The sequence below is a fragment of the Cervus elaphus genome, chromosome 17 (assembly GCF_910594005.1).
Source record: "Cervus elaphus chromosome 17, mCerEla1.1, whole genome shotgun sequence".
Taxonomy (NCBI): domain Eukaryota; kingdom Metazoa; phylum Chordata; class Mammalia; order Artiodactyla; family Cervidae; genus Cervus; species Cervus elaphus.
The window spans coordinates 9,098,309-9,122,047 of NC_057831.1; the positions used below are offsets into that span (position 1 = coordinate 9,098,309).

Below are 23,739 nucleotides of genomic sequence, written 5' to 3' on the forward strand. Positions count from 1 at the left end.
CCTTCTTATAAAGTTAAAAATAATTAAACTTAAAATATCTCTTTCTTAAGAATGCATAAATATTCAATTCTGTCTCAGTCCCAAAGAAAGGCAATGCCAAAGAATGTTCAAACTACCGCACAATTGCACTCATCTCACACACTAGCAAAGTAATGCTCAAAATTCTCCAAGCCAGGCTTCAACAGTACATGAACCGTGAACTTCCAGATGCTCAAGCTGGCTTTAGAAAAGGCAGAGGAACCAGAGAAAAAATTGCCAACATCTGCTAGGATCATTGAAAAAGCAAGGGAGTTCCAGAAAAACATCTATTTCTGCTTTATTGACTATGCCAAAGCCTTTCACTGTGTGGATCACAATAAACTGTGGAAAATTCTGAAAGAGATGGGAATACCAGACCACCTGACCTGTCTCTTGAGGAACCTATATGCAGGTCAGGAAGCAACAGTTAGAACTGGACATGGACCAACAGACCAGTTCCAAATAGGAATAGGAGTATGTCAAGGCTGTATATTGTCACCCTGTTTATTTAACTTATATGCAGAGTACATCATGAGAAATGCTGGGCTGGATGGAGCACAAGCTGGGATCAAGATTGCCGGGAGAAATATCAATAACCTCAGATATGCAGATGATACCACCCTTATGGCAGAAAGCAAAGAACTAAAGAGCCTCTTGATGAAAGTGAAAGAGGAGAGTGAAAAGGTTGGCTTAAAGCTCAACATTCAGAAAACTAAGATCATGGCATCCGGTCCCATCACTTCATGGCAAATAGATGGGGAAACACTGGAAACGGTCAGATTTTATTTTCTTGGGCTCCAAAATCACTGCAGATGGTGATCGCATCCATGAAATCAAAAGACACTTACTCCTTGAAAGGAAAGTTATGACCAACCTAGACAGCATGTTAAAAAGCAGAGACATTGCTTTGCCAACAAAGGTCAGTCTAGTCAAGGCTATGGTTTTTCCAGTGGTCATGTATGGATGTGAGAGTTGGACTATAAAGAAAACTGAGCGCCGAAGAATTGACGCTTTTGAACTGTGATGTTGGAGAAGACTCTTGAGAGTCCCTTGGACTGCAAGGAGATCCAACCAGTCCATCCTAAGGGAGATTAGTCCTGGGTGTGCATTGGAAGGACTGATGCTGAAGCTGAAACTCCAATACTTTGGCCACCTGATGCAAAGAGCTGACTTATTTGAAAAGACCCTGATGCTGGGAAAGATTGAGGGCAGGAGGAGAAGGGGACGATGGAGGATGAGATGGTTGGATGGCATCACCGACTCAATGGACGTGGGTTTGGGTGGACTGCGGGAGTTGGTGACGGACAGGGAGGCCTGGCGTGCTGCAGCCCATGGGGTCGCAAAGAGTCAGACACGACTGAGCAACTGAACTGAACTGAAATATTCAATTAAACTATATAAAAAGAAAGGCAAGTAATAATAAATACAGAATTCAGGATGATGCTTACCTTGAGTCCAGAGAGGCAGGATAATATAGTGGGAGGTAAGGGCGGGTTATTTTTTTTAGTTTTTGGTTAGGAAGTTGAGATCACATGTACTTATGATATTGTTAAAAATAGCTTAAGAAGTGTGCTATGAACTAAGGATTATAATTATTCCAATTCTATGTTCATGTTGTCCAATTCATTCAAATAAATTAAAATTCACAGTCTCCAGCTTAGACACTTTTCGAAGGCACTGTTTTTTAGAACAAATAATAGCCTTGTTTGTTTTCCTGTTCTTTTTGTTGAAATTTTTTTTACATCTAATATTTTCTATTAGTTAAGAATATTTCCAAATATCAAAATAAAATACTTAGCACTAAGTTCAATGGATTTAATCCTTCCCAAACAACTCTAACTTTGCTATAAGAGTAATTACCTTGTCTTTTTCTCTTTCTCCTGCTAATATTCTAAAAAACACTTTCCTAAACCTCTTTTCTCTCAAAAAGATGCCATCTTCACTCTTTCTGTTTTCTCACCCAAATCCTCTTATGTGTCAATGTATGGTCTTATCATTCTTTTTCTTAAACCCTGAAGTATTTGTCACTGTTAAGCCATTCATTAAAATACTCTCCTTTCTTAACATACCAGAAATGCTTATGATCTTTCTGTCTCTCTTGTGACCTCTGTTAACTTCTTTCATTGGCTTCTTTTTCTCTGTCCAAACTTTATATATTGATCTTCTCCAAGATTCTGTCCTGTATCCTCTTTGCTTCTTGCTTCTTATGTTTCAGCCACTTCCCCAGATAATTTCTAGTACTGGTAACTTTCCCAAGCCCAGACTAATACTCTTAACACCATTACATAGCAACTTCTGGATGTCCAAATTCAATTTATTTAGAATGAAATTTATTTTCTTTTCTCCATAATTGCTTCTTTCAATAAATGCTATATCCATCCCTTTGTCTTCCAAGATAAAACCTCCAACTACAGTCCACTCTTCCCCTTTTCTTGCCATCCACAGCTATGTATTTCTAATTTGTCTGTGTGTCTTCTTTTTCAGCCCCAGTGCCCTCAGCCTAATCTAGAGTCTCATTATTTATTTGTCATTGGTGGGGGTGGTTTAGTCACTAAAGCTGTCCGACTCTTGTGACCCCATGGACTGTAGCCCTCCAGCCTCCTCTGTCCATGGGATTTCTCAGGTAAGAACACCGGGGTGGGTTACCATTTCCTTCTCCAGGGATCTTCCCAAACCAGGGATCAAACCTAGGTCTCCTGCATTGCAGGCTGATTCTTTACTGACTAAGCCACTGGAATATTCTAACAACCTCCTTCCTAATTAGTCTCTGTCCTCCAAGTTCCACCTTTCAATCCTAAATCTGTCAGATAGGACTGACAGATGACTGTCAGCCATCTTTCTAAGCATGCTCTAGATCATGCCAGTCCCCTGTTTAAAAATCTTTAATGAGAACCTGAAAGAGTTTATAACAAACAAGATGATGCATCTGAAAGGAAGAAGACAGTGACTTTTAATCCCTGGTTCTTCTCAGTTTCTCAGTTAATAAATTCAAGAGAGTCTAAAATTTGGTATCTTTTCACTCTTTCCATGAAGGTGAGATGTCAAGATCTTCATTATAGCCTTTCTTACAAAGATTTGAGTCTGATACAAAATGCTTCATGCAAACCATAGAAAATGAGTGTAAAATTTCAAATGTTAATATAGTGACCAGTGAACTTTTATGCATACATAAAGGAAAGAACAACAAAAGAAAGAAGGCCAAAATATCAGACTGATAGTATCTGATTGAATTCTATCTAGTACATACTTCACTGAGATTTATCCAGTACTCATAAAAGAGATCATTACAGCGCTGAAACTTAACAATTTCTCAGAAGATACTTGACTCTGCAGCTGCTTGCTGTTCATTCCCCACGCCACATTCTTGCATGCCTTAGTGTGAATGTGGAAGGTTTTCCCTAGGCCTGGAATGACTTTATCCAGTTCAGGGTCCAGTTTGAATAGGGATTCCTCTGTATAGTTCCTTGATGCTACTATGCAGAATTAATTTATTCATGGCTTTTATTTTATAATACATTATATATTCTTCTCTTTAAAACCTTGTCACCTTCTTAATAGTCATAAATCTGCCTCTTCCATGGAGGTTTACCTTTCTTAAGAGCAAAGACAATGTCTCATTTATCCCAGAATTTAGCATATTTGTGATATAATAAGAAATATATTTTGTCTTTGTCGCTAATACCTGGCACAAAACTCCTTAAACCGCTGAAATTTCCTGAGTGAGGAGTGTCTTTCATTATTCATAAGGAATCTTCTTGAGCACACCCGAGTTTATCTAATGAGGTGACAAAGCAGAACTCCTTGGTAGCCTCAGGATGAGGATGGTCACTAGAAAGACCAAGTGATAGGAAATTTCAGTCCCACCCATTGACCTCTGGGAAGGGGAAGAGGTAGGAGGTATTGCATATTAAGCTCTGTAAAATCCTGAATAACAAGATTTTAACTTCCCGGTTGATGAGCATGACACTTGATGAGAAGGTGCTGAGCCCTATTTCTACAAGGAACAGATGCTGCTACACTCAGGACTCTTTTTGACTTTCTTCTATGTACCTCTGCATCTGGCTGTTCATCTGTATCCTTTATATCTTTTATAATAAACTGGTTCACTTCAGTCACTCAGTTGTGACCGACTCTTTGTGACCCCATGGATTGCAGCATGCCAGGCTTCTCTGTCCATCAACAAATCCCAGAGTTTACTCAAACTCATATCCATCAAGTTGGTGATGTCATCCAACCATCTCATCCTCTGTCATCCCCTTCTGTCCAGCCTTCAATCTTTCCCAGCATCTGGGTCTTTTCAAATGAGTCAGTTCTTCGCATCAGGTGGCCAAAGTATTGGAGCTTCAGCTTCAGCATCAGTCCTTCCAATGAATATTCAGGACCGATTTCCTTTAGGATTGACTGGTTTGATCTCCTCGCAGTCCAAAAGACTCTCAAGAGTCCGCTCCAACACCACACTTCAAAAGCATCAATTCTTCAGTGCTCAGCTTTCTTTATAGTCCAACTCTCACATCCATACATGACTAGTGGAAAAACCATAGCTTTAAGTACATGGACCTTTGTTGGTGAGTAATGTCTCTGCTTTTTAATATGCTCTCTAGGTTAGTTGGTTAAAGCTTTTCTTCCAAGGAGAAAACGTCTTTTAATTTCATGGCTGCAATCACCATCTGCAGTGATTTTGGAGCCCAAAAAATTAAAGTCTCTCACTGTTTCTATTGTTTCCCTATCTATTTGCCATGAAATGATGGGACCAGATGCCCTGATCTTAGTTTTCTGAATGTTGAGCTTCAAGCCAACTTTTTCACTCTCCTCTTTCACTTTTATCAAGAGGCTCTTTAGTTCTTCTTCCCTTTCTGCCGTAAGGGTGGTGTCATCTGCATATCTGAGGTTATTGATATTTCTCCCAGCAATCTTGATTCCAGCTTGTGCTTCATCCAGCCCAGTATTTCTCATGATATACTCTGCATATAAGTTAAATAAACAGGGTGACAATATACAGCCTTGACATACTCCTTTCCTGATTTGGAAACAGTCTGTTGTTCAATGTCCAGTTCTAACTGTTGCTTCTTGACCTGCATACAGATTTGTAGGAGGCAAGTCATGTGGTCTGGTATTCCCGTCTCTCTAAGAATTTTCCAGTTTGCTGTGATCCACACAGTCAAAGGCTTTGGCATAGTCAATAAAGCAGGAGTAGATGTTTTTCTGGAACTCTCTTGCTTTTTCGATGATCCAGCAGATGTTGGCAATTTGATCTTTGGTTCTGCTGCCTTTTCTAAATCCAGCTTGAATATCCGGAAGTTCACAGTTCACATACTGTTGTAGCCTGGCTTGAAGAATTTTGAGCATTACTTTGCTAGTGTGTGAGATGAGTGCAATTGTGCAGTAGTTCGAGCATTCTTTGGCACTGCCTTTCTTTGGGATTAGAATGAAAACTGATCTTTTCCAGTTCTGTGGCCACTGCTGAATCTTCCAAGTTTGCTGGCACATTGAGTGCAGCACTTTAACAGCATTATTTTTTAGGATTTGAAATAGCTCAACTGGAATTCCACCACTTCCACTAGCTTTGTTCGTAGTGATGCTTCCTAACACCCAGTTGACTTCTTATTCCAAGATGTCTGGCTCTAGGTGAGTGATCACACCATCATGATTATCTGGGTCATGAAGATCTTTTCTGTACAGTTCTTCTGTGTATTCTTGCCACCTCTTCTTAATAGCCTCTGCTTCTGTTAGGTCCATACCATTTCTGTCTTTTATTGAGCCCATCTTTGCATGAAATGTTCCCTTGGTATCTCTAACTTTCTTGAAGAGGTCTCTAGTCTTTCCCATTCTATTCAGTTCAGTTCAGTTGCTCCGTCATGTCCGACTCTTTGTGACCCCATGGACCACAGCACGCCAGGCCTCCCTATCCATCAATAACTCCCAGAGTTTACCCAAACTCATGCCCATTGAGTCAGTGATACCACCCAACCTTCTCATCCTCTGTCGTCCCCTTCTCCTCCTGCCCTCAATCATTCCCAGCATCAGGGTCTTTTCCAATGAGCCAGTTCTTCATATCAGGTGGCCAAAGTATTGGAGTTTCAGCTTCAGCATCAGTCCTTCCAATGAACACCCAGGACTGATCTCCTTTAGGATGGACTGGTTGGATCTCGTTGCAGTTCAAGGGACTCTCAAGAGTCTTCTCCAACACCACAGTTCAAAAGCATCAGTTCTTACGCACTCAGCCTCTTTATAGTCCAACTCTCACGTCCATACGTGACTACTAGAAAAACCATAGCCTTGACTAGACAGACCTTTGTTGGCAAAGTAATATCTCTGCTTTTTAATATGCTGTCTAGGTTGTTTTATTTTAGTTTACAGATAGTATTTTGCTGGCAAAGGTCCATATAGTCAAAGTTATGGTTTTTCCTGTAGTCATGTACAGATGTGAGAGTTGGATCATGAAGAAGGCTGAGTGCCAAAGAATCTATATTTTCTAACTGTGGTGCAAGAGAAGACTCTTGAGAGTCCCTTGGACTACAAGGAGATCAAACCAGTCAATCTGAAAAGAAATCAACCCTGAATATCATTGGAAGGACTGATGCTGAAGCTGAAGCTCCAATAGTTCAGCCATATAATGCAAAGCGCCAACTCACTGGAAAACACTCTGATGCTGGGAAAGATTGAGGGCAGGAGGAAAAGGGGGTGACAGAGGATGAGATGGTTAGATGGCATCATCAACTCAATGGACATGAGTTTGATCAAACTCTGGGAGATAGTGAAGGACAGGGAGGCCTTGCGTGCTGCAGTCCATGGGGTTGCAAAGAATCAGACAGGACTGAGCAACTGAACAACAACAGATACTTTTTGGTTACAGATAACAACTTCTAGCAGGAATCAGGGATAAGCACCCAGGCTGTGCTCTCTGTAAATCACAGAGATATGAGTATGATCTTGATGCCCCCAGGGACACTAATAATTGGAAGTTTGCTAGCTGTTCCTCCATGCTCAGGGACAAGTTCACTCACATCCTTCAGCAGCAGCCTTCCCGAGGATGGATGTGGTCCATAATCCACCCATGTCCACCCCTTCAACACTTTCTTTCCAGAAGAACCCAGGACAAAGCTGCCTTTCTGCTACGAGTGCAGGGGTTCCTGGGTACGAAGCTGGAGAACTGTAAACACTTCAGGGGGTTAAACTGCACTGTCTCCAGGCCTTGCCATCCCCCACCATGTGTGAGAAGGGAGGGCCAGAGCACACCTCTCCACAGCACTTGTCACACATTGACTTGGTGATGGTATCCGATCATCTCATCCTCTGTCGTCCCCTTCTCCTCTTGCCCTCAATCTTTCCCAGCATCAGGGTCTTTTCAAATGAGTCGGCTCTTCCCATCAGGAGACCAAAGTATTGGAGCCTCAGTTTCAGGACCAGTCCTTCATAAAACCTAAATACAAGTTTTGCAATACAGTTTATAAATTAAATATCCCTCCAAAAAAAAAATTCTAAAACCTTAATTTCAATGAGGTGTGTCTGAAAAGAATGGCTTTTCTTAAACCTACCCTATCACTTTAAGAAAACAATACTAAAATGATATTTGTAACCATACTTTTATAATATGGCTTTATTATGTATAAAACCTACTTTCACATATCTTACAAAGATATTATTATTTCTTTAAAGTACGTTTTTAAAAATCTGATTTATCTGACAATGACATCTTGATAATTACAAGGAAACCTGCAAACCCTCATTCCCTAGACACTAATACCTTCTTGTCCATTACTTTTAAGACACTAATCATCTTTATGCAAAATTTTTATCCTGAAATAATCTAGAAATTTAATAGAACTGGTATATGTGAGAATTTTTTTTCCTCTCAATTTTCTTTTAAGACATTTTAGAAATTACCAATCACTATCAATACTTTTAAGTGTTTTGAAGCGAAAGTATGTTAGCTAGATTGTATGACCTTGACATGTACTTATTTTATCTGCCAAAAGGAATTGTACTGAGGAGCATACTAATGAGTGACATGGACATGATAAGAAATTTTCTCTTTATATATAATAGTTGACCCCAAATTAATTCAGATACTCTTCATTTTCACCAAAAAAATATATAGCATATTCTCACAGTAGTAGTCTTACTTCTAGGGATTGATTCTATAGAAATGATCAGATAAGTACACAAACATATTTTATACATGAAAAGTATTCATTTGAGCACTATCTATAATAGTGGAAAATTATAAATAACTTATATGTTCAGTAGGGGATGGGTTACAGAAATTATGGTCAATCCATACATGTAACACTATGCGGTTACTAAAAAGATGACGTACATCGGGACTCACTGACACAGAAAGATGTTCATGTTGTGTGTTTAATAAAAGAATACATTTAGTACCATTTCAATTACATGGAACTGATGAGGTGCAATTGTAAGTTGGCACGTGTGAAGAGAGAGAGGGAACTAAGGAGAATATCACCAAAACGTTAATAATGTGCTATTTCTGGATTGCATAATTTTTACTTTATTTTTATCCTTTTCTGTAATATTTGAATATTTTAAAATGACAGTGTGTCATTTTTATAACCTAAAAATAAGTCATTTTCAGTTCTAGCTACTTTAATTTTTTTTTTAAATATAGAGTTTAATCCATTTGTGGGGTGGAACTATGACTGGATTCAAAATACTGCACTTTGAGATGTGGAAGTAAACTAATCAAGACCAAGTTTACCAGGGACTGTCTCTTTTTTTTCTTTGACACAGTTTACCCAAATGAGAGGGGTTTAAAGAATAGATGAAGAGTATCAAACACATTCCTTCTTCTCCATCAAATTAGAATTTGGAATAGAAGTCCAGCTATGTCAGAATGAGTGGTTTTACTCTGTGAGATAATCTCTACCCACTCTCTACCCAGAGTTTCTAGTAGGGTAAGAAAAACAAACTTCAAGGCTCTTAATCATGTCAGATCCAGAGTTTGGAAAAAGAAATTAGATTTATAAAAAACATAAATTCTATTTAAATCCATGAATTCTTAGTGATACTTTTAAAACAGTTGATTACATTCATGTATGATAGTGAACTACCTTTTTATTTAGAAAAGTAATAAAGAGAAAGAATAAAGCATTTATTAAAAAAATCATTAGAAAATGCTGAATTCAGTAGTAACTCACTGCAATACAATTTTCATTATTAAAAAAGTAAAATATAGCAAAAAAGCACATTAAATCAGTGTCATTTGAGATTTTTGCTTATTTATTTATAACACATATATCCTACAAATTATGATTTGGTGAAATGAGAATAAAAGCCTCATAGAAATGCCATATAAAGAATTGCCTTTTTGCAGAAAACACTGCTTTATTTTTTCACATTAACAGAGGAAATATGACCATTCATGGGTGTTTTTGTTCATCTATTATCTTCTTGACTTAAAGTAGAATCTAGCCATAAGGCACTTTATGTGTTCCATTAATAAATCTTTCCCTTTATAAGTAGAGAAATGGGGAGTCAGATAGTTTTAGTTGAGGTAGCAGACTAAACTCAAGTTAGACCAGTGCCTAAACTTCAGGTCTCCTGACTTCCAGTTCAGTCACTGATCTTTCACTGAACCTCTTAAATTGGCATCTGGTTACTAGATAATATCAAATCAATAGGAACACACACACTTACAAAGCATATACATATCACTCTTGTAATCACTCTTTAAACAAACTGCTCATTTGAAAAAACACCAGATGAAGCTTCAGCAAAATCAGGCTTTCCAGTAGTCGCTACCTCACACTCCAGAATAGAAGATACACATCTACTCACTCATCCATTTATTCAACAACGTTTCAGTAAGTACATGGCTGATTTAAGGCCCCAGTTACACGTATATGTACGTTATCCACATTAAAGAGCCCCGTTTTAGGAGATACAAGAGCTAGGCTCTTGCCTTCAGAGAGCAAAGGTGACAATATAAGCATGGAAAAGGCAAATTTTTAAACCAGAGGTACCAGTGAGAAACCGGCCTCTTTACCACAGCCATTAGCTCTATCCGAATGGTAACATTTGCTTGTCAAGTAGAAAATAAGAAGGCGCACTGTGATCTGAAGCCAGCCTTTGCTACCTTGGCTCCAGGAGCCTGGGGTCTGAGTGAGAGCTGAGGTTCGATAGTGATGTGAGCACTTCTCCAGGGAGCGGGCCCTGGTTTCACGCTGTGCTACCCTGCCCCCACAGACCCCTCGGCCTGCCCTTTACCCCCTTTAATCCTGCAGCAGAATCGTCTCCTGGCTCCCACTTGCCTTTGATACAGGTTCTGAACTTCAACTCATTTACCTTTATCATTCAAAACATTTATCCTCAAAGCTTCTGACAAAACTCACGATCTTCCTCAAACAATACGTCCTTGTTTGTGACTGAAAGTGATTTTATCCCTTACTAAATAAAAAAGAATCGTTATTAATCAATCAGGTAAAAAAATAATAGTCTTTATTGCATACCTTTTATGGACCTGGGAGAAATAAATACAGAGAAACATTCCATTGCAGAAAAGATCAAGGTCAAAGTCAGAGACCTGGGAGAAGAATAAACATGTCATGTTCAGGAGAAAAGGAGAACCGCCTCCCAGGAAGAAGCAAGCTGCTCAGACCAGAGATGGATAGGAGGCAAAGGGCCTAAAACCTTGAAAAGGAGTTTCTCGGCATGAAGGACTGGCCCATGGAAACACACTCCTGGAAAGTAATTCTCCGTACTAGTTCATACTAGTTCAGCTCTGAATTGAAAAATCCAGCATGTTGTTACCTTTCTATGAAAATCAATTAAGGAAGAGAGATTTATATACAGCTTTCTCTTTTGTGCTCTCTGTCTCTCTCTCTTTCTTTCACACACACACACACACACACACACACACACACACACACACACACGATATTATTCCTTTTTCTTGTGCAGATAGGCAATATCAGATTTGGTGTCTTAATTTGCTTAGGAAGCTATAGGGGAAAAGAGAGGCATAAAAAGAACTAGATAAAGAACGAGACGAGAATGGGGGCCGTGAAGACAGAGAAGGAGGAATTTTCCTTCTCACATAAGAAAAAGAAGCTGAGGTTAAGAGTAGCTGACGGTAATGAAGAACAGAATGGAACAACTATCATAATGGGGTCCTTAATTGAATTCCCGTCTACCCTCAGCCCAGCGCCTGCAGCTGAAGAAAGCCCTCAGTAACTCACTCAACATGAAGCCACATGGTCATCTTGGCTCAGAGGAAGCAGACAACGATGAGCTTCCTCTCTCAGATTGCAGCTCTGCCTCAGGATCAAACTGTTCTGATCAACATTTCCCCATCTGGCAGGCAGGCGGCCAAAACAATGGAGCCCTGAAAATGGATCACTGCGTTTTGACTCTCTGCAGCAGCCAATACATGTAATATAATATTTACACAATTCAACCTAATATCAGTCATGCTGAGCACCATCCAGGGGGAAAATGTTATGCTTTTCATGAAAGAAATAAAAATAAAGGTGACTGTTATGGTAGTATCTGACTCCCAAAGCCTAAGCTTTCACAAACTGTTTTTCATTTTAGCTTCATCTTGACTGATGAAAATAACTCTCCACTGTTTGAAAAGCTAAAATCACCAAGAGGTTAACTATTATCATTTACTTAGAAAAAGCAGCCTTATATAGTAATAACATCTTCTAATTTAGCAGACAAGGGTTGTGGAGGTGGAGGCTGGGGAGGGATTGAAAGGCTCATTAGCCTTCCCCCAAAGGCCCTGGCACAAAGTTTTCCTGACTATTCAGAGATCAGTGTCCTATATTTACTTACCAGGGGACAATTTATTTTTCTTTTATATTTTCAAAGCACTTGAAATGACTCCTTCTCTTCGTGATGGCTTCCATATGCTGCTTCCAGTGCAGGGCAGTGGCTTACTCGGTGAGCATAAGGCCACATTCTGAGACCATTACATGCCATCTCACAGGGAGAGACCCCAAGAACCACAGAAGCCCCTTCTTAGGACACTGAGATCCGGATCTCAAACAGCACTGCGTGGAAGACAGCAGATAACCCTTCAATTTTATAAAGCTTAGTTAAATAAAATGGGGATAACCACAGATGCGGTAGTAGTAATTTTTTTAAACACTTGAATGTTTCCTGTGTGTTAAGTAATTTGCACATGTGATTTCTAACCCTGAAAACAATCTCAGAGCTAACACCATCCCCATTTGATAAATGAGAAAACAGAGGCACAGAGACTAATATGATTGAAAGAGTCAGAGTTGACTTACTCTAAACAGAGCTCAACAGCACTGTAAAAGACTAATTCTTCATGGCTTGAGGTATTTTCCTTTTAAAAATCTGTACTCAGGAGAAATTAACACAACATTGTAAATCAACTATAGTCCAATAAAAAAAAAGTATACTATTTTTAAGTGGGATAATCATTTTATTTGGCCTTGTGAAACAGATAACTTAAGGATTTACTGCCTCAAGCTGATTAAACTACATAACAAAGAAATCTTGATTCATACTTGATAGCTGCATACATTTTGTGAAATGTTGCATTTTATCAAAACTGAAAATTTTCCCTGGGTAAAATAATCATCACAAATAGTTTATTTAGCTTTTGTGCTCTTAACTTTCATTAGGTATCTGGAGAAAAGGGATTGGCCTGCTTTTCTTAAATTCTGAAAAAAATAAATTTGTGTAGAAGACAGTATGTTGTTTAGTCACTAAGTCGCATCTGACTCTTTGTGACCCCATAGACCATAGCCCGCCAGGCTCCTCTGTCCAAGAGATTTCCTAGGCAAGAACACTGAAGTGGGTTGCCATTTCCTTCTCCAGGGATGGAATCCAGGTCTCCTGCATCGCAGATGGATTCCTTACCATGGAGGCACTAGGGAAGCCCAGAAGACAGTTACTTCCTCCTCCAATTAGAATTATAATAACAATGACAGACTCCTTTACTGCGTGATTACTATGTATCAAATATGATCTTAACATAGAACCTTTCAAAATTATCACAAGACATATTATTAGCTGATTGCTTGGCTCTCAGATGCCTCACCTATAAAACTGGTGACACTTTTTTTTCTATAAAAACAGCAATTCCATTACATAGCCATTTTACAGATGAGGAAACAGGCTCAGAAAAATCTGTTTAAAGCTATACAATAAGTGGTAGCCAGCATTAAAATGCTTTCATCCTTTCAGTGGGTCAGTTTCCAAAAAACATCTAAATAAAATCATTTCTTCTGTGAGGAAGAAATGAAATTAAGATAAAATAAAAAATAAAAGAAAACTATCTGCTCTAGGTCTGACATTGATGTCAAAATAAATAGGATCAAATTCTTTTTAACACTTCTTAAATTCTTCTTATCTCACTGGGAGAATCAACTTCAGAGGAAGGAAAAGATTAATAAAATGTTTAACCAAACATCTACATAAGAGGCGGTAGTAACTATTCATTTAAATAAAGTGTTCTAAAGAATGGCCAGTAGGCTTCTACATTATAAAAAGCTGAAATGGATGAAGAGGAAATGGGAAGATGATAGCTTAGAGTTGTTCTCTGGGACCAGTGTGTTAATCATTTAAAGATGGTAAAATAACCACATGGTCGGGGTTCCCAGGAGAGACTTTTTCACTTTTATCACTGTGAAGGACTGGACTTCTTATAGCAATTTCTCATGGAAATGGTGTCAGCTGCAACTGGCATCTCCACAGCTCCTTGAACATGCCGAGCAGGCTTCAGTCCTAGAGCCTTGTCCTCGTAGCACCCTGTGCCTGGAAGGCTCCCCCCACACATCTGCCAAGTCGACTAGAACTTCCATGTACATTCGTTTTCAACTACAAAATGAAAAGGAGCTCTAACTAATGTTTGAAAGTGAAAATGTTACTTGCTCAGTCGTGTCCGACTCTGTAACGCCATGAACTACCGCCGGCCAGGTTCCTCTGTCCATGGAATTCTCCAGGCAAGAATACTTGAGTGGGTTGCTGTTCCCTTCTCCAGGGGATCTTCCCCACCCCGGCTTCAAACCTGAGTCTCCTGCATTGCAGACAGGTTCCTTACTGTCATGGATTGACACCAGTACCCTGTGTCCGGTCTGGTCCAGTTAGGAATTTCATACAGTACTTGAGGTGACCCCACTGAATAGGTTCTTCTCCTAGCATGGCAGAGGGGAAAGAGGCTTCCTCAGACGCTCCTTCTTTTGCAGTATATTATGTTTTATGGTGCTTGATTAAATGAATTTCCATGTTATTATCTATCAATAGTTTTAACTCTCTCAAAATGACACAAGTTTTAAAATATTTCTGAAAGGCAACTATTGATTAAAAATAACACTTCCATTTCAGGCAGAAGAGAAAAAGAGCTGCCCCTCCTCTATACTCCTTCAGAAACTCTTCATCAGCCATGGAGTGAGATTAAACACAATTTCTGTTTAATCATATGTGACAGGTAGGTAAAATATTCAGAATTACTAAGTGCACTATTTAGAATATGGATTTATATCCACTGTTGTTAGAAAGGAACTTTGTCTTATTGTGCTCTATGATATTAGTTAGTATTAGTGTGAAGTAGTTAGGACTTAGAAGATATGTAATAACTAAGCATCAAAAACTTTCAAATTTGTTTTTTCAACACTGGTTGAAGTCAGGCAGTACTCGATTTAAAACATGACAGAATTAAACCAAACCATAATGTTTAGAAAGCTCCTCATGGATGCATTTAAAAATTGTTAAAAATAATACATACGGGCAACAAATCAAGATGTATTTTTTATCAGCAAATATTGTTGAAGATGTAAAGAAAAAAGAACTAGGAAACTGGTAGAAATAATATTAGAACAAACTATATGTTGGAGGAATTTTGCTGTAAAGTTAGATAAAAGAACATGTTTCCAGCATGTCCTGGACTATTTTCTTGATTCTGTTTCAATTCTGAAATAGATCAACTACTCCTTTGGAAAGCCAATAAGGAAAAATACTGGAGATAAGTTCTCAAAATAAACGCATTCTTTAATTTAAAAAAAATCAGTGTTTTATGGGAAAAAATATAAATAAGGCCACTGATGAAGTACCAGCTTTAACAGGGATAACAAAGACAAAATTCTTGGAGAGGTTCATGAAACGCTTCATATAAAATTCACTCAGTGCATTATTTTTAGGCAAGTTGAAGAGAAAAGCAAAATGAAAAGAAGTGCAAAAGAGATGCAGGATGTCATCAATACGGCTGATTTTATAAGAACTCACACTTAATACATACTGGTGTCTATAAAACACGTTGCAGTGATACAGAGTCCAGGCGGCCACTCAGCGCCTGTGCTTTGGCATCTCACTGGCCTCCGTCCTGGATGCCTGAACCTGCTCTACCGCCTTAAGTTACTCACCTAACTTCCCTAAGGTTCAGTTTTCTCATCGGTTTTCTAAAAAAAGGATAGTTAAGGCTATTGTGAATGATATAATATATAAAGCACTTAAATCTACAGGAGATTTTTTTTAATGTGATGGTTATTTTGATGACTACGATGGGAAGACTTTGAAGTATTTTAAGCAGTGGTATAGCAGGTGATTTAGAAAAGTCTCTCTGGCAGCTCATTATAGCATGAACCTGAGGAATGTGAAACCCTAAGCAGAGAGACAGTTAAAAGGCCCAACTAGTTATCTAAGAAACAGCTGGAGAGGGCCTGAGCTTGAGGAGCAAGAGTAGTCACATATGGAGCAGGAAGTGAGTGTGCCCTTGAGGAGGTAAAGTCAGAACTCAGTTCCCAACTCAATGTGTCCTGAACTATATGCTAAAATTCTCAAGCATGGTCTTACTGCTAGAAATTTTTTGCTTCAAAATAAAGTAGCATGGGAATTCCCTGATGGTCCAGTGGTTAGGACTCAGTACTTTCACGGCCATGGTCCCAGGTTCAATCCCTCATTGGGGAACTAAGATTCCACAAGCTGCTTGGTGCAGCCAAAAACAAAAATAAAGTAGCAAGTCATATTTGTTAAGAAGACATGGGAAATCTTATCAGAAAAAAAAAAAATTTAATCTATTCTTCAGAAGACAGAATTATGAAAGTTTCTAGTCTATTTCTATTGCATTTCCTAAATTATTTGTTCCAGAAATAAAAGCTACAAATAAAATGATCTGACACTAATTTAAATTATAATATATTTAATGTCAGAACAGAAAAAGTAAGTTTGGTTTACAGGACCACAATAATCTTTCCACCGTGGTCTGTTTAGGTCCTTCATTTCGTCTTAACCAGCTGTTCAAGCTACACTTAACCCAAAAGTATCATGTGGAGAAGCTTAGAAGACATACCCGGGAGGCAAACTGGGTGAACCCAGGTCTGACTGTGCTACTTATGTGACCTGAGGATGTCACTTAACCACTTTCTGCCTCTGTAATGGGATCTTAAATGGGGTAACCTCACTGAGTTCTCGCGTTATATTTAAAAGGTGATTAAAGAAGTGCCCAGCAACCCATAAGTATCAATATGAGTTTCTTGAAATTATCTCCAGAAGGTACTGTTAAAGGCAACAAGATGTTTGGAGGAAAATGATACTCTGACCATTATTGTAGATTTCTTCTGGAAAAAATAATGCCTCCTAAAAAGATGAAATTCAAGCCACGTAAGTTTTGATAAAGGAAGCATGGGGCTTCCCTGGTATCTCTGCTGGTAAAGAATCTGCCTGCAATGCAGGAGACCCCGGTTTGATTCCTGGGTCAGGAAGATCCCCTGGAGAAGGGATAGGCTACCCACTCCAGTAGTCTTGGGCTTCCCTGGTGGCCCAGACAGTAAAGAATCTGCCTGCAATGTGGGAGACCCAGGTTCAATCCCTGGGTCAGGAAGATCCCCTGGAGAAGGCAATGGCAACCCACTTCAGCATTCTTGCCTAGAAAATTCCAGGGATAGAGGAGGCTGGCAGGCTGCAGTCCATGGGGTCAAAAAGAGCCAGACACAACTGAGCGACTCACACTTTATAGACTAAGTGGGGTCGGATAGAACATAAGTGCATCGTTCAGTCCAGGAAAATTCATCCACTACATTGTTTTATCATTGTAGTACCTACACTACTTCCAAAGTGGAAAAGCTAGTCTTGGGTGAGTAAGAAAAACCTAAACCCAATGGATAGGAAAACTATTTGTTACATAATCAAATAACACATCTTGCATTTATAATGTTTCGAATAGTAAATCCACCACATTTTTTAGTACTTTATCTGAAACACACCATATTTATATACCAGTTAAGGATAACTACAGCCAGACCATCATAACACCAAACTACATCTACTATCGCTGATGATCTGCCACATGCCAATGGAGTTCACAAAGACTTTGAAGACACAGTTTGTTGACAATGTGGCCATCTCTGCTTTTTAAATAATAAGAAAAGAATGGTAAATAATTCAGAAAAATTAAGTGCCTAAGGCAATTCAATACTATAAATATGTTCTCACTGAGGTGGTCAGACAATGAATTATCCCCCCAAAGATCTGACGTTATTTCTGTTTCTCAGATGAGCTTTTAACTTCATGAAGTTGTTTACTCTTTCAGATTGTTTAATGAAGATGACGCATGCATTCTCCATTTCCTTTTACAAAAACCTCATGGCATTTGGTTTCTTCATGAATCTGTTAGAACAGACACAAAAACATTGGAGGCCATAGATTTTTCAGGTTTATTTACAAGTAAACCAATTCCCTTTCCAGTCTCGTCTCTCGTTGCACGTTAGCTCAAAGATGTATTTCCTGTAATCCTTGTCCTCAGACCCAATAAAAGAAGAAATCATTGCAAATGTTTTCAAAGATCAAATCTTAGATTGGTGACATTCTATTTGATACAACTCTGTATTGAAGTGAAGTGAAGTTGTTCAGTTGTGTCCGACTCTTTGAACCCCATGGACTGTAGCCTACCGGGCTCCTCCGTCCATGGGATTTTCCAGGCAAGAGTACTGCAGTGGGTTGCCATTTCCTTCTCCAGAGGATCTTCCCGACCCAGGGATTGAACCTGGGTCTCCTGCATTGTAGGCAGACACTTTACCATCTGAGCCACAAGGCTGAAGTCACTGCAATTTTCAGCATTACTAAATGATAGACTGTTCTTTAACAACTGGACTGCCAAGGAAGTCCCAGTTGGTGATAAGTTTCCAAGCTAACATATGTCAAGAATGTGTGATTGATGATATGAACCTGAGTTACGGAATCGATGTTTTTGAGGAGTGTCTTTCATTCGGTTATAAACATGAAACTATTTTATTTCTTCCAGTAACTGTTTTCAACTACCATAAAACCAAATCCCTCCCTTAATAATTCTTTGGTCAGATCCCATGCCTTTTTGGTGGCGTTTGGTTATTAAAACAGTCTAGTCCAAATACAGCTTTGATCTAACATTTATCTCTAAGCTCTCTCCCTAAGCACGGTAGCTGGCTCGTGGCTCCAGGGCTTGGCAAGAGGCAGAGAGTGTTGTCTGCTCTTTACCAGCTTCCCTCCCACCCCTCCCAGGTTGAAGGCAGGAAGGAAGGCTGAAGAGGAGGGGGAAGGTAGATCTGTTTATTCACAAGTGAACAGCGTAGCATTTCTCTTTGTTGGTTTTTATACTTCTTTGGTTAATGTCGAGTGGCCTTCACTGTCCTTTCTGCAGCTGGTGTCCCAATGCTGGGACACTTTGGTTTCTTCTAGGAGCCGGGAGGGTTTCACCCTGCACAGTTCCCTAACAGAAGAAACAGGGCTCCTGCCCAGCACTTCTCTGTCCCTTCCAAGGCCCAAGTAGTTCCTCAGGATGCCAGCCTGCTCCTGCAGGCCCTGGCTAAGAGTTTGGCCTTTCTAGGTAGGCCAAGCAAGACGGCTCAAGTCCCACCAACACCTTTCTGTGACAGTCATTCATCCAGAGGAAATGGAAGAGTTCATCCAGAGGAAGGGAAGTTCCTACTTGTCCATTCATTCTCGCTCTCTCTGTCTCTTTTTCTCTCTCCTTTGCCCTCCCCCACCCCCCACTACATCTTTCTCCAGTTTTACTTCCCTACCTGCCTCTCCCTACCCCCATCCCACTGTTCATATAGGCACTAGGCAGGCCACCAACTGCAATGACAAAGAAGACATCCTATCAAGGATGCACCTGGAACAGTTCCTGGTACAGGATAAATGTGAGCTCCATGTGGACTCTGTCTAGATAATGGCAAAGTTCATGCACAGTCACGGTCATTATTTTATCTCATTGTCTTTCAACAGTCATCTGTCTTAAAACATGCAATTCCAAAATAAAAATTTTATGTAACATCTGCTTAATAGATGTAGCTAGAGTGCATGGATTTCTATAAGTATAGATGTTTTTAAAATTTCTTGAAAGCTCAAAACATCAATAAAAATTCAGTGATCAGTCATATTTACTAATAAAGATATCCCTAGCTTTCCATATGTAGTAAGGAGGATTTATCCCAAAAGGTACATATTCAAACATCAAATATTTCCTATTTTTCCCTTTAGAAATCACTGTGTTTCTTGAATTTATTCTATTTGAAGCATTTTGATAGCTCACTGATGGCACTAAGGGATATAAATTATGTATTTGAATGTGCTTTGCCTAAATACCTTATATTCAGACATTTAAAAAGAGATTATACAATAATAGATAAGAATCATTAACTCCAACTCAACCTCATAAAATGGATGATTGTAATTTGTCATCTAAATTTTAATAGTTACTTGAAACTCTGAGTTAAAATTCATTTTAATAAGTACCATAGTGGTCTGTACTTTTGAAGAAAGCTTTCATTTCTAAACATTAAAACTCATGAAGAATAAAGTCTAAACATTTTTTGTTCTTTATTTTCAAAATGTAAGTTACTTCTAAATGGTTCATAAGATTTGTTTGCAAAACAAAAACTTCTCCCTGTTTCTTTATGTGGCAATATTCTGAAGTGATTGTCCAAGAGTATGTCCAGCGACATGCCATGTAAGTCCATGTTCCAAAAAATAGAGTTTTATAAAGTAAAAGTGCTAACAGACTTTTTATAAGGACATCTGCACACACAAAGTGGGGTTTTATACCGCAAGTATGGCTGTATAAATTTGTTTCTGTAGATGATCTCTTAGAAATATACCTTGCAAGAGTACTGTCTTACTACAGTGTATTAGAAATGTTTGCTTCCTATCACATGTATTTAGAACATAAATTAAAAGATATATACACATTTAAAAACCTGGACAATGTTACTGATTCTTTGGGCCTTTTAGAAATTCAATTTATGTTGAAAACAAAACAGAGTTTTATGGCCTTGAGTTTCAATATCAATGAAAAATTTTATCATTAATATTTCTATAGTGATCTTTGAAAGTTGGGGTTCACCTACAGTTCAGCCAGCCAGCCAAATACTAAAAACATTTGAATATCTTTCAGAAATGACTAAACATGTCACTAGGAGGATATTTACTGGAAATTATAAAGCTATTAAATTTCTGATCATTCTTAATAATATTAGATTCGTTTTTCTTTTGCTATTTCAGCTTGCTAAATTTTCATTCTATATAGAATTATTGAAATTCTAAATACTAGGTATTTACAATGAACCAAAAATGTGTTGTTATCTATAGAGCTTCTTTGTGGCATACCCATTTTAGAAGGCATGATTTAAGCACTGTCTGAAATTTTCTTTTCTTTGAAAATATTCTCTTCAATTCCCAAATTATTCCTTTGCATGTTCTTCAAAACTGAGCGTTTTGGTTGCCAGCAATCATCCCTTCCTTAGCCTTTCTATCTCCTTCCTCCACATCCTCCTACTTGGAGGTAACTTGATTCTAATAAGTTTTCACCATTCCTTGGAAAAGGAGAAAACCAAGCAACATACACATTACCTTGATCTCAATGAGAGAGAAACCTTTACTGGAATCAAGTTGACTTCATGTTTTGAATGAAAAACTGATCCCACTGAGGCCATGGCCTTGACAACATAGAGACAGACAAGCACTTTGTTCCAAGGCTTTTCTAGGGCAAATAATGCTAGTAATAAATTAAATATAATAATTTTTAATTAAGTATAAAACCAGACCAAGAAAAGTGGGCATTGCTATAGTAATTTAAAAATTATATCTTCTTTAGAAGGCTCTCTAGTCACTTTTTACATGTGGAAAAAAATTATAAATTATCTCTCTCTTTTGCACACACACACAACAGTTAAGGCAAACATCCAGGTGCTTTCATAATATTTTAAATCAGTAACCTTATAGTAACACAAACTAAAAAAATTAAAGCAAACATCCTGATGTTTTCGTATAATGATATTTTTAAAACTAAAAATATATTTCCTAGATATTTGAGGAAAGATGATTTTGGGGAGAGCAGGAATGAATTTTTTTGACCCTTATTCAAACTAACAGCCTCTCTGAATCCTGATAATAGAGAGCTATCAGCAGAGAAACACCTCCAAAGCACCCTTCATGAGCAATTTGCTTCAGTTCTTCAAAATATCACCACTCAGTGGTGCCACTTTGAAATAAACACATCAAGAACTGAGGAAAACCCATTCTATTTTATAGGTTTGGCTACGAAAGAGCAACCAAGAATCACAGCTTCTAGCCACTTCTGTCTCCACATTTTAACTGGTAGGCAAGTGATTCTAAAATTGTACACTAATAGGGCTGTAGAAAATTCAAGCAAATAGAACCTCATTAATGGTAGTGACCAGTTTCCAACGTACTTCTCTTCTTTCCCACCCACTCAAAATCTTTGTCTCTTTCTTCTTCTACACACACACACACACACACACACACACACACCCCAAATGAGTCAGGAAGAGTGATCTGTCTCAGGACCGGCTGCATGTTAGATCAGAGCTGGAATTAGAACCCAAATCTCAGTGACAGGAGCCGGCCAACTGCTATTCTAGACTCCGGACAAATCCACTTCGGGCTCATGAAGTCTACATATGCTGAATTAGGCATTAATATTTTGTCTGATGTTGCCTACCATTGACTCCTAAAGAAAAACAATGAAACCAACAACCTTTGTACCTTTTAATCACTGCCTGTTCCAAACCTAAGACCAAAGACCCAAGGCAGGTTACTTAGCCTCTGAAGGTTCTTTCCTTATCTAAAATTAGCAGGTTGAACTGTGGATCTCTGAGAAACTTCTCAGTTCTAAAAATGTCTGCTTTTCATCTGCCGTTTTATGCTTCATCCTTGATGTTTGAAATTTTCACTAGGTGGCAGGATTCCACCATCACATTTTGAAAGAATTTTCCAAGGAAGCCAGGGTGCAAAAAATTTCAAAGAAACTCCTTTCTTCACAGCGAACATAAATTAAAAAAAAAGAAGAAGAAAGAAAGCCAAAGGGAAAGAAGAATAACTACAAAGGCCTATGGTCCATATATTTCATGAGGATCTAGATCCATTTTTAATGTAAGTATAAAATAGAAATTTAATCAAACATATTCTTTCCTATAGTACTTCAATTTAGTATTAAAATTAGGTAAAAGTCTGCTTTTTCTCATGTATTTTAAAATTGGTTTTAACTGAATCACAATTAGACAATACCGGATCCCCTCAAGCAAACTGGTAAGCATACTGAGCTAAGAAACAAAGCGATCTAATGGAAATAAAAACACCTAAAATATTTTAAATGATTATTAGATGCATTTCAAAGTTAATGTCTAAGTTATTTACAACATATTTCCAGTGTCTCTGAATTTTATTTTGAGCACTTGACAAGATGAATGCACATGATGGACCAGGGTACTTAGATTTTTTCATTTATTAGCCAAATCCTTAAAAGAATATTCTTTCAAATAAATTTATGAGATCTTCATATTTTAGAAAATTATTGCCCCAAGCTGGTCTTCTCATGGATGCTGTATGATAAATGTCGTTAACAATACTTTATAAAGAGTCCCCAAGAGAGCCAAGCCAGTTGGTTATACTGAGCTGAGCCTTTCTCCTCAGCCAGAGCCAAGGAAAGGGACGTGAAACAGTAACAACTGTAGATTCTAAGACTGCCTAGAAGAAACATTCCCAAGTGTCTTGCTGGTTGCCAGAGAAGCAGCTGATTAACTAGGCTTTTCTTCAGCTGATAAAATATGTAGCTCTCTTTCCCCCACCCCATTAATGACTGATTAATTACATATGTGCTATATGTTACTCTCCAAAGTTTTTCTGAAGGAAAAAAAAAAAAAACCACCCACAATCAAGAAGAAATCAGTGTCAGCATCGAAATCAAACTAGCATAGAGACCTCTGAATCAGAGCTTGAATAAACCATCAAAAGTTGCTTTTATTCCTTCTTTCCCAGCCCGGAACAAGATGTGATAACCCATCTTTGGTGATCCTACCTTGGCAACTTGTAAGGGCTGCTGCTGCTCCTTGCCACCTTGCAATCGGAACCCCCAGGGCGCCCCTCCGGTCATGGAAATGCAGATAAAATCCCCCGTGCCCATTTTCTTCTTTTAGGCGGGGAGCATGGAGAGCTTGAAAAGACGGACGGAGCCTGGGTGCGGCTGAGTCTCTGCGCTCAGCTTCGGGCTCCCGCCGAGGAGGCAGCCCCGGGGCGCAGAGAGCCTCCGCTGCAGCCGCCGCCGCTGCCCGGCCGCCGCCTGGAATTTGCGCGGCTAATGGGATCCGTCCCCGGGCGGCAGGGGCGCTAGAGGCATCAAGGACACAGCCCACTCTTGCGTCAGGCTCCTTTGCTCAGCCCACCTTCAGGGAACGGGAAGAGCCTCACACACGAGATAACGTCCCCATTTCGGGGCGAGATGGCGAGGAGGGGGGGACG

General features: G+C 38.9%; 1 protein-coding gene and 1 long non-coding RNA gene across 4 annotated transcripts in view; one reads left to right on the forward strand and one right to left on the reverse strand.

The window, feature by feature from the left end:
• SYNPO2 (synaptopodin 2) overlaps positions 1-23,582 on the reverse strand; it is a 200,367-nt gene extending 176,785 nt beyond the window's left edge. For 2 of the 3 annotated variants that reach the window (XM_043871343.1, XM_043871344.1), the window contains exon 1: positions 23,300-23,565. In XM_043871343.1, the coding sequence (XP_043727278.1) occupies positions 23,300-23,404 (105 nt within the window). In that variant the 5' untranslated portion in view covers positions 23,405-23,565. Of the gene's footprint in view, positions 1-23,299 lie in introns of all 3 variants that reach the window. The other variant, XM_043871342.1, reaches the window with a different exon arrangement.
• Positions 1-23,739, forward strand: part of LOC122673498 — a 163,373-nt gene that overhangs the window by 119,254 nt on the left and 20,380 nt on the right. Inside the window, exons 7-8 of the long non-coding RNA XR_006334696.1 lie at positions 14,338-14,440; positions 22,179-22,374. This is a non-coding gene — a long non-coding RNA (uncharacterized LOC122673498). The remainder of the gene's footprint in view (positions 1-14,337; positions 14,441-22,178; positions 22,375-23,739) is intronic.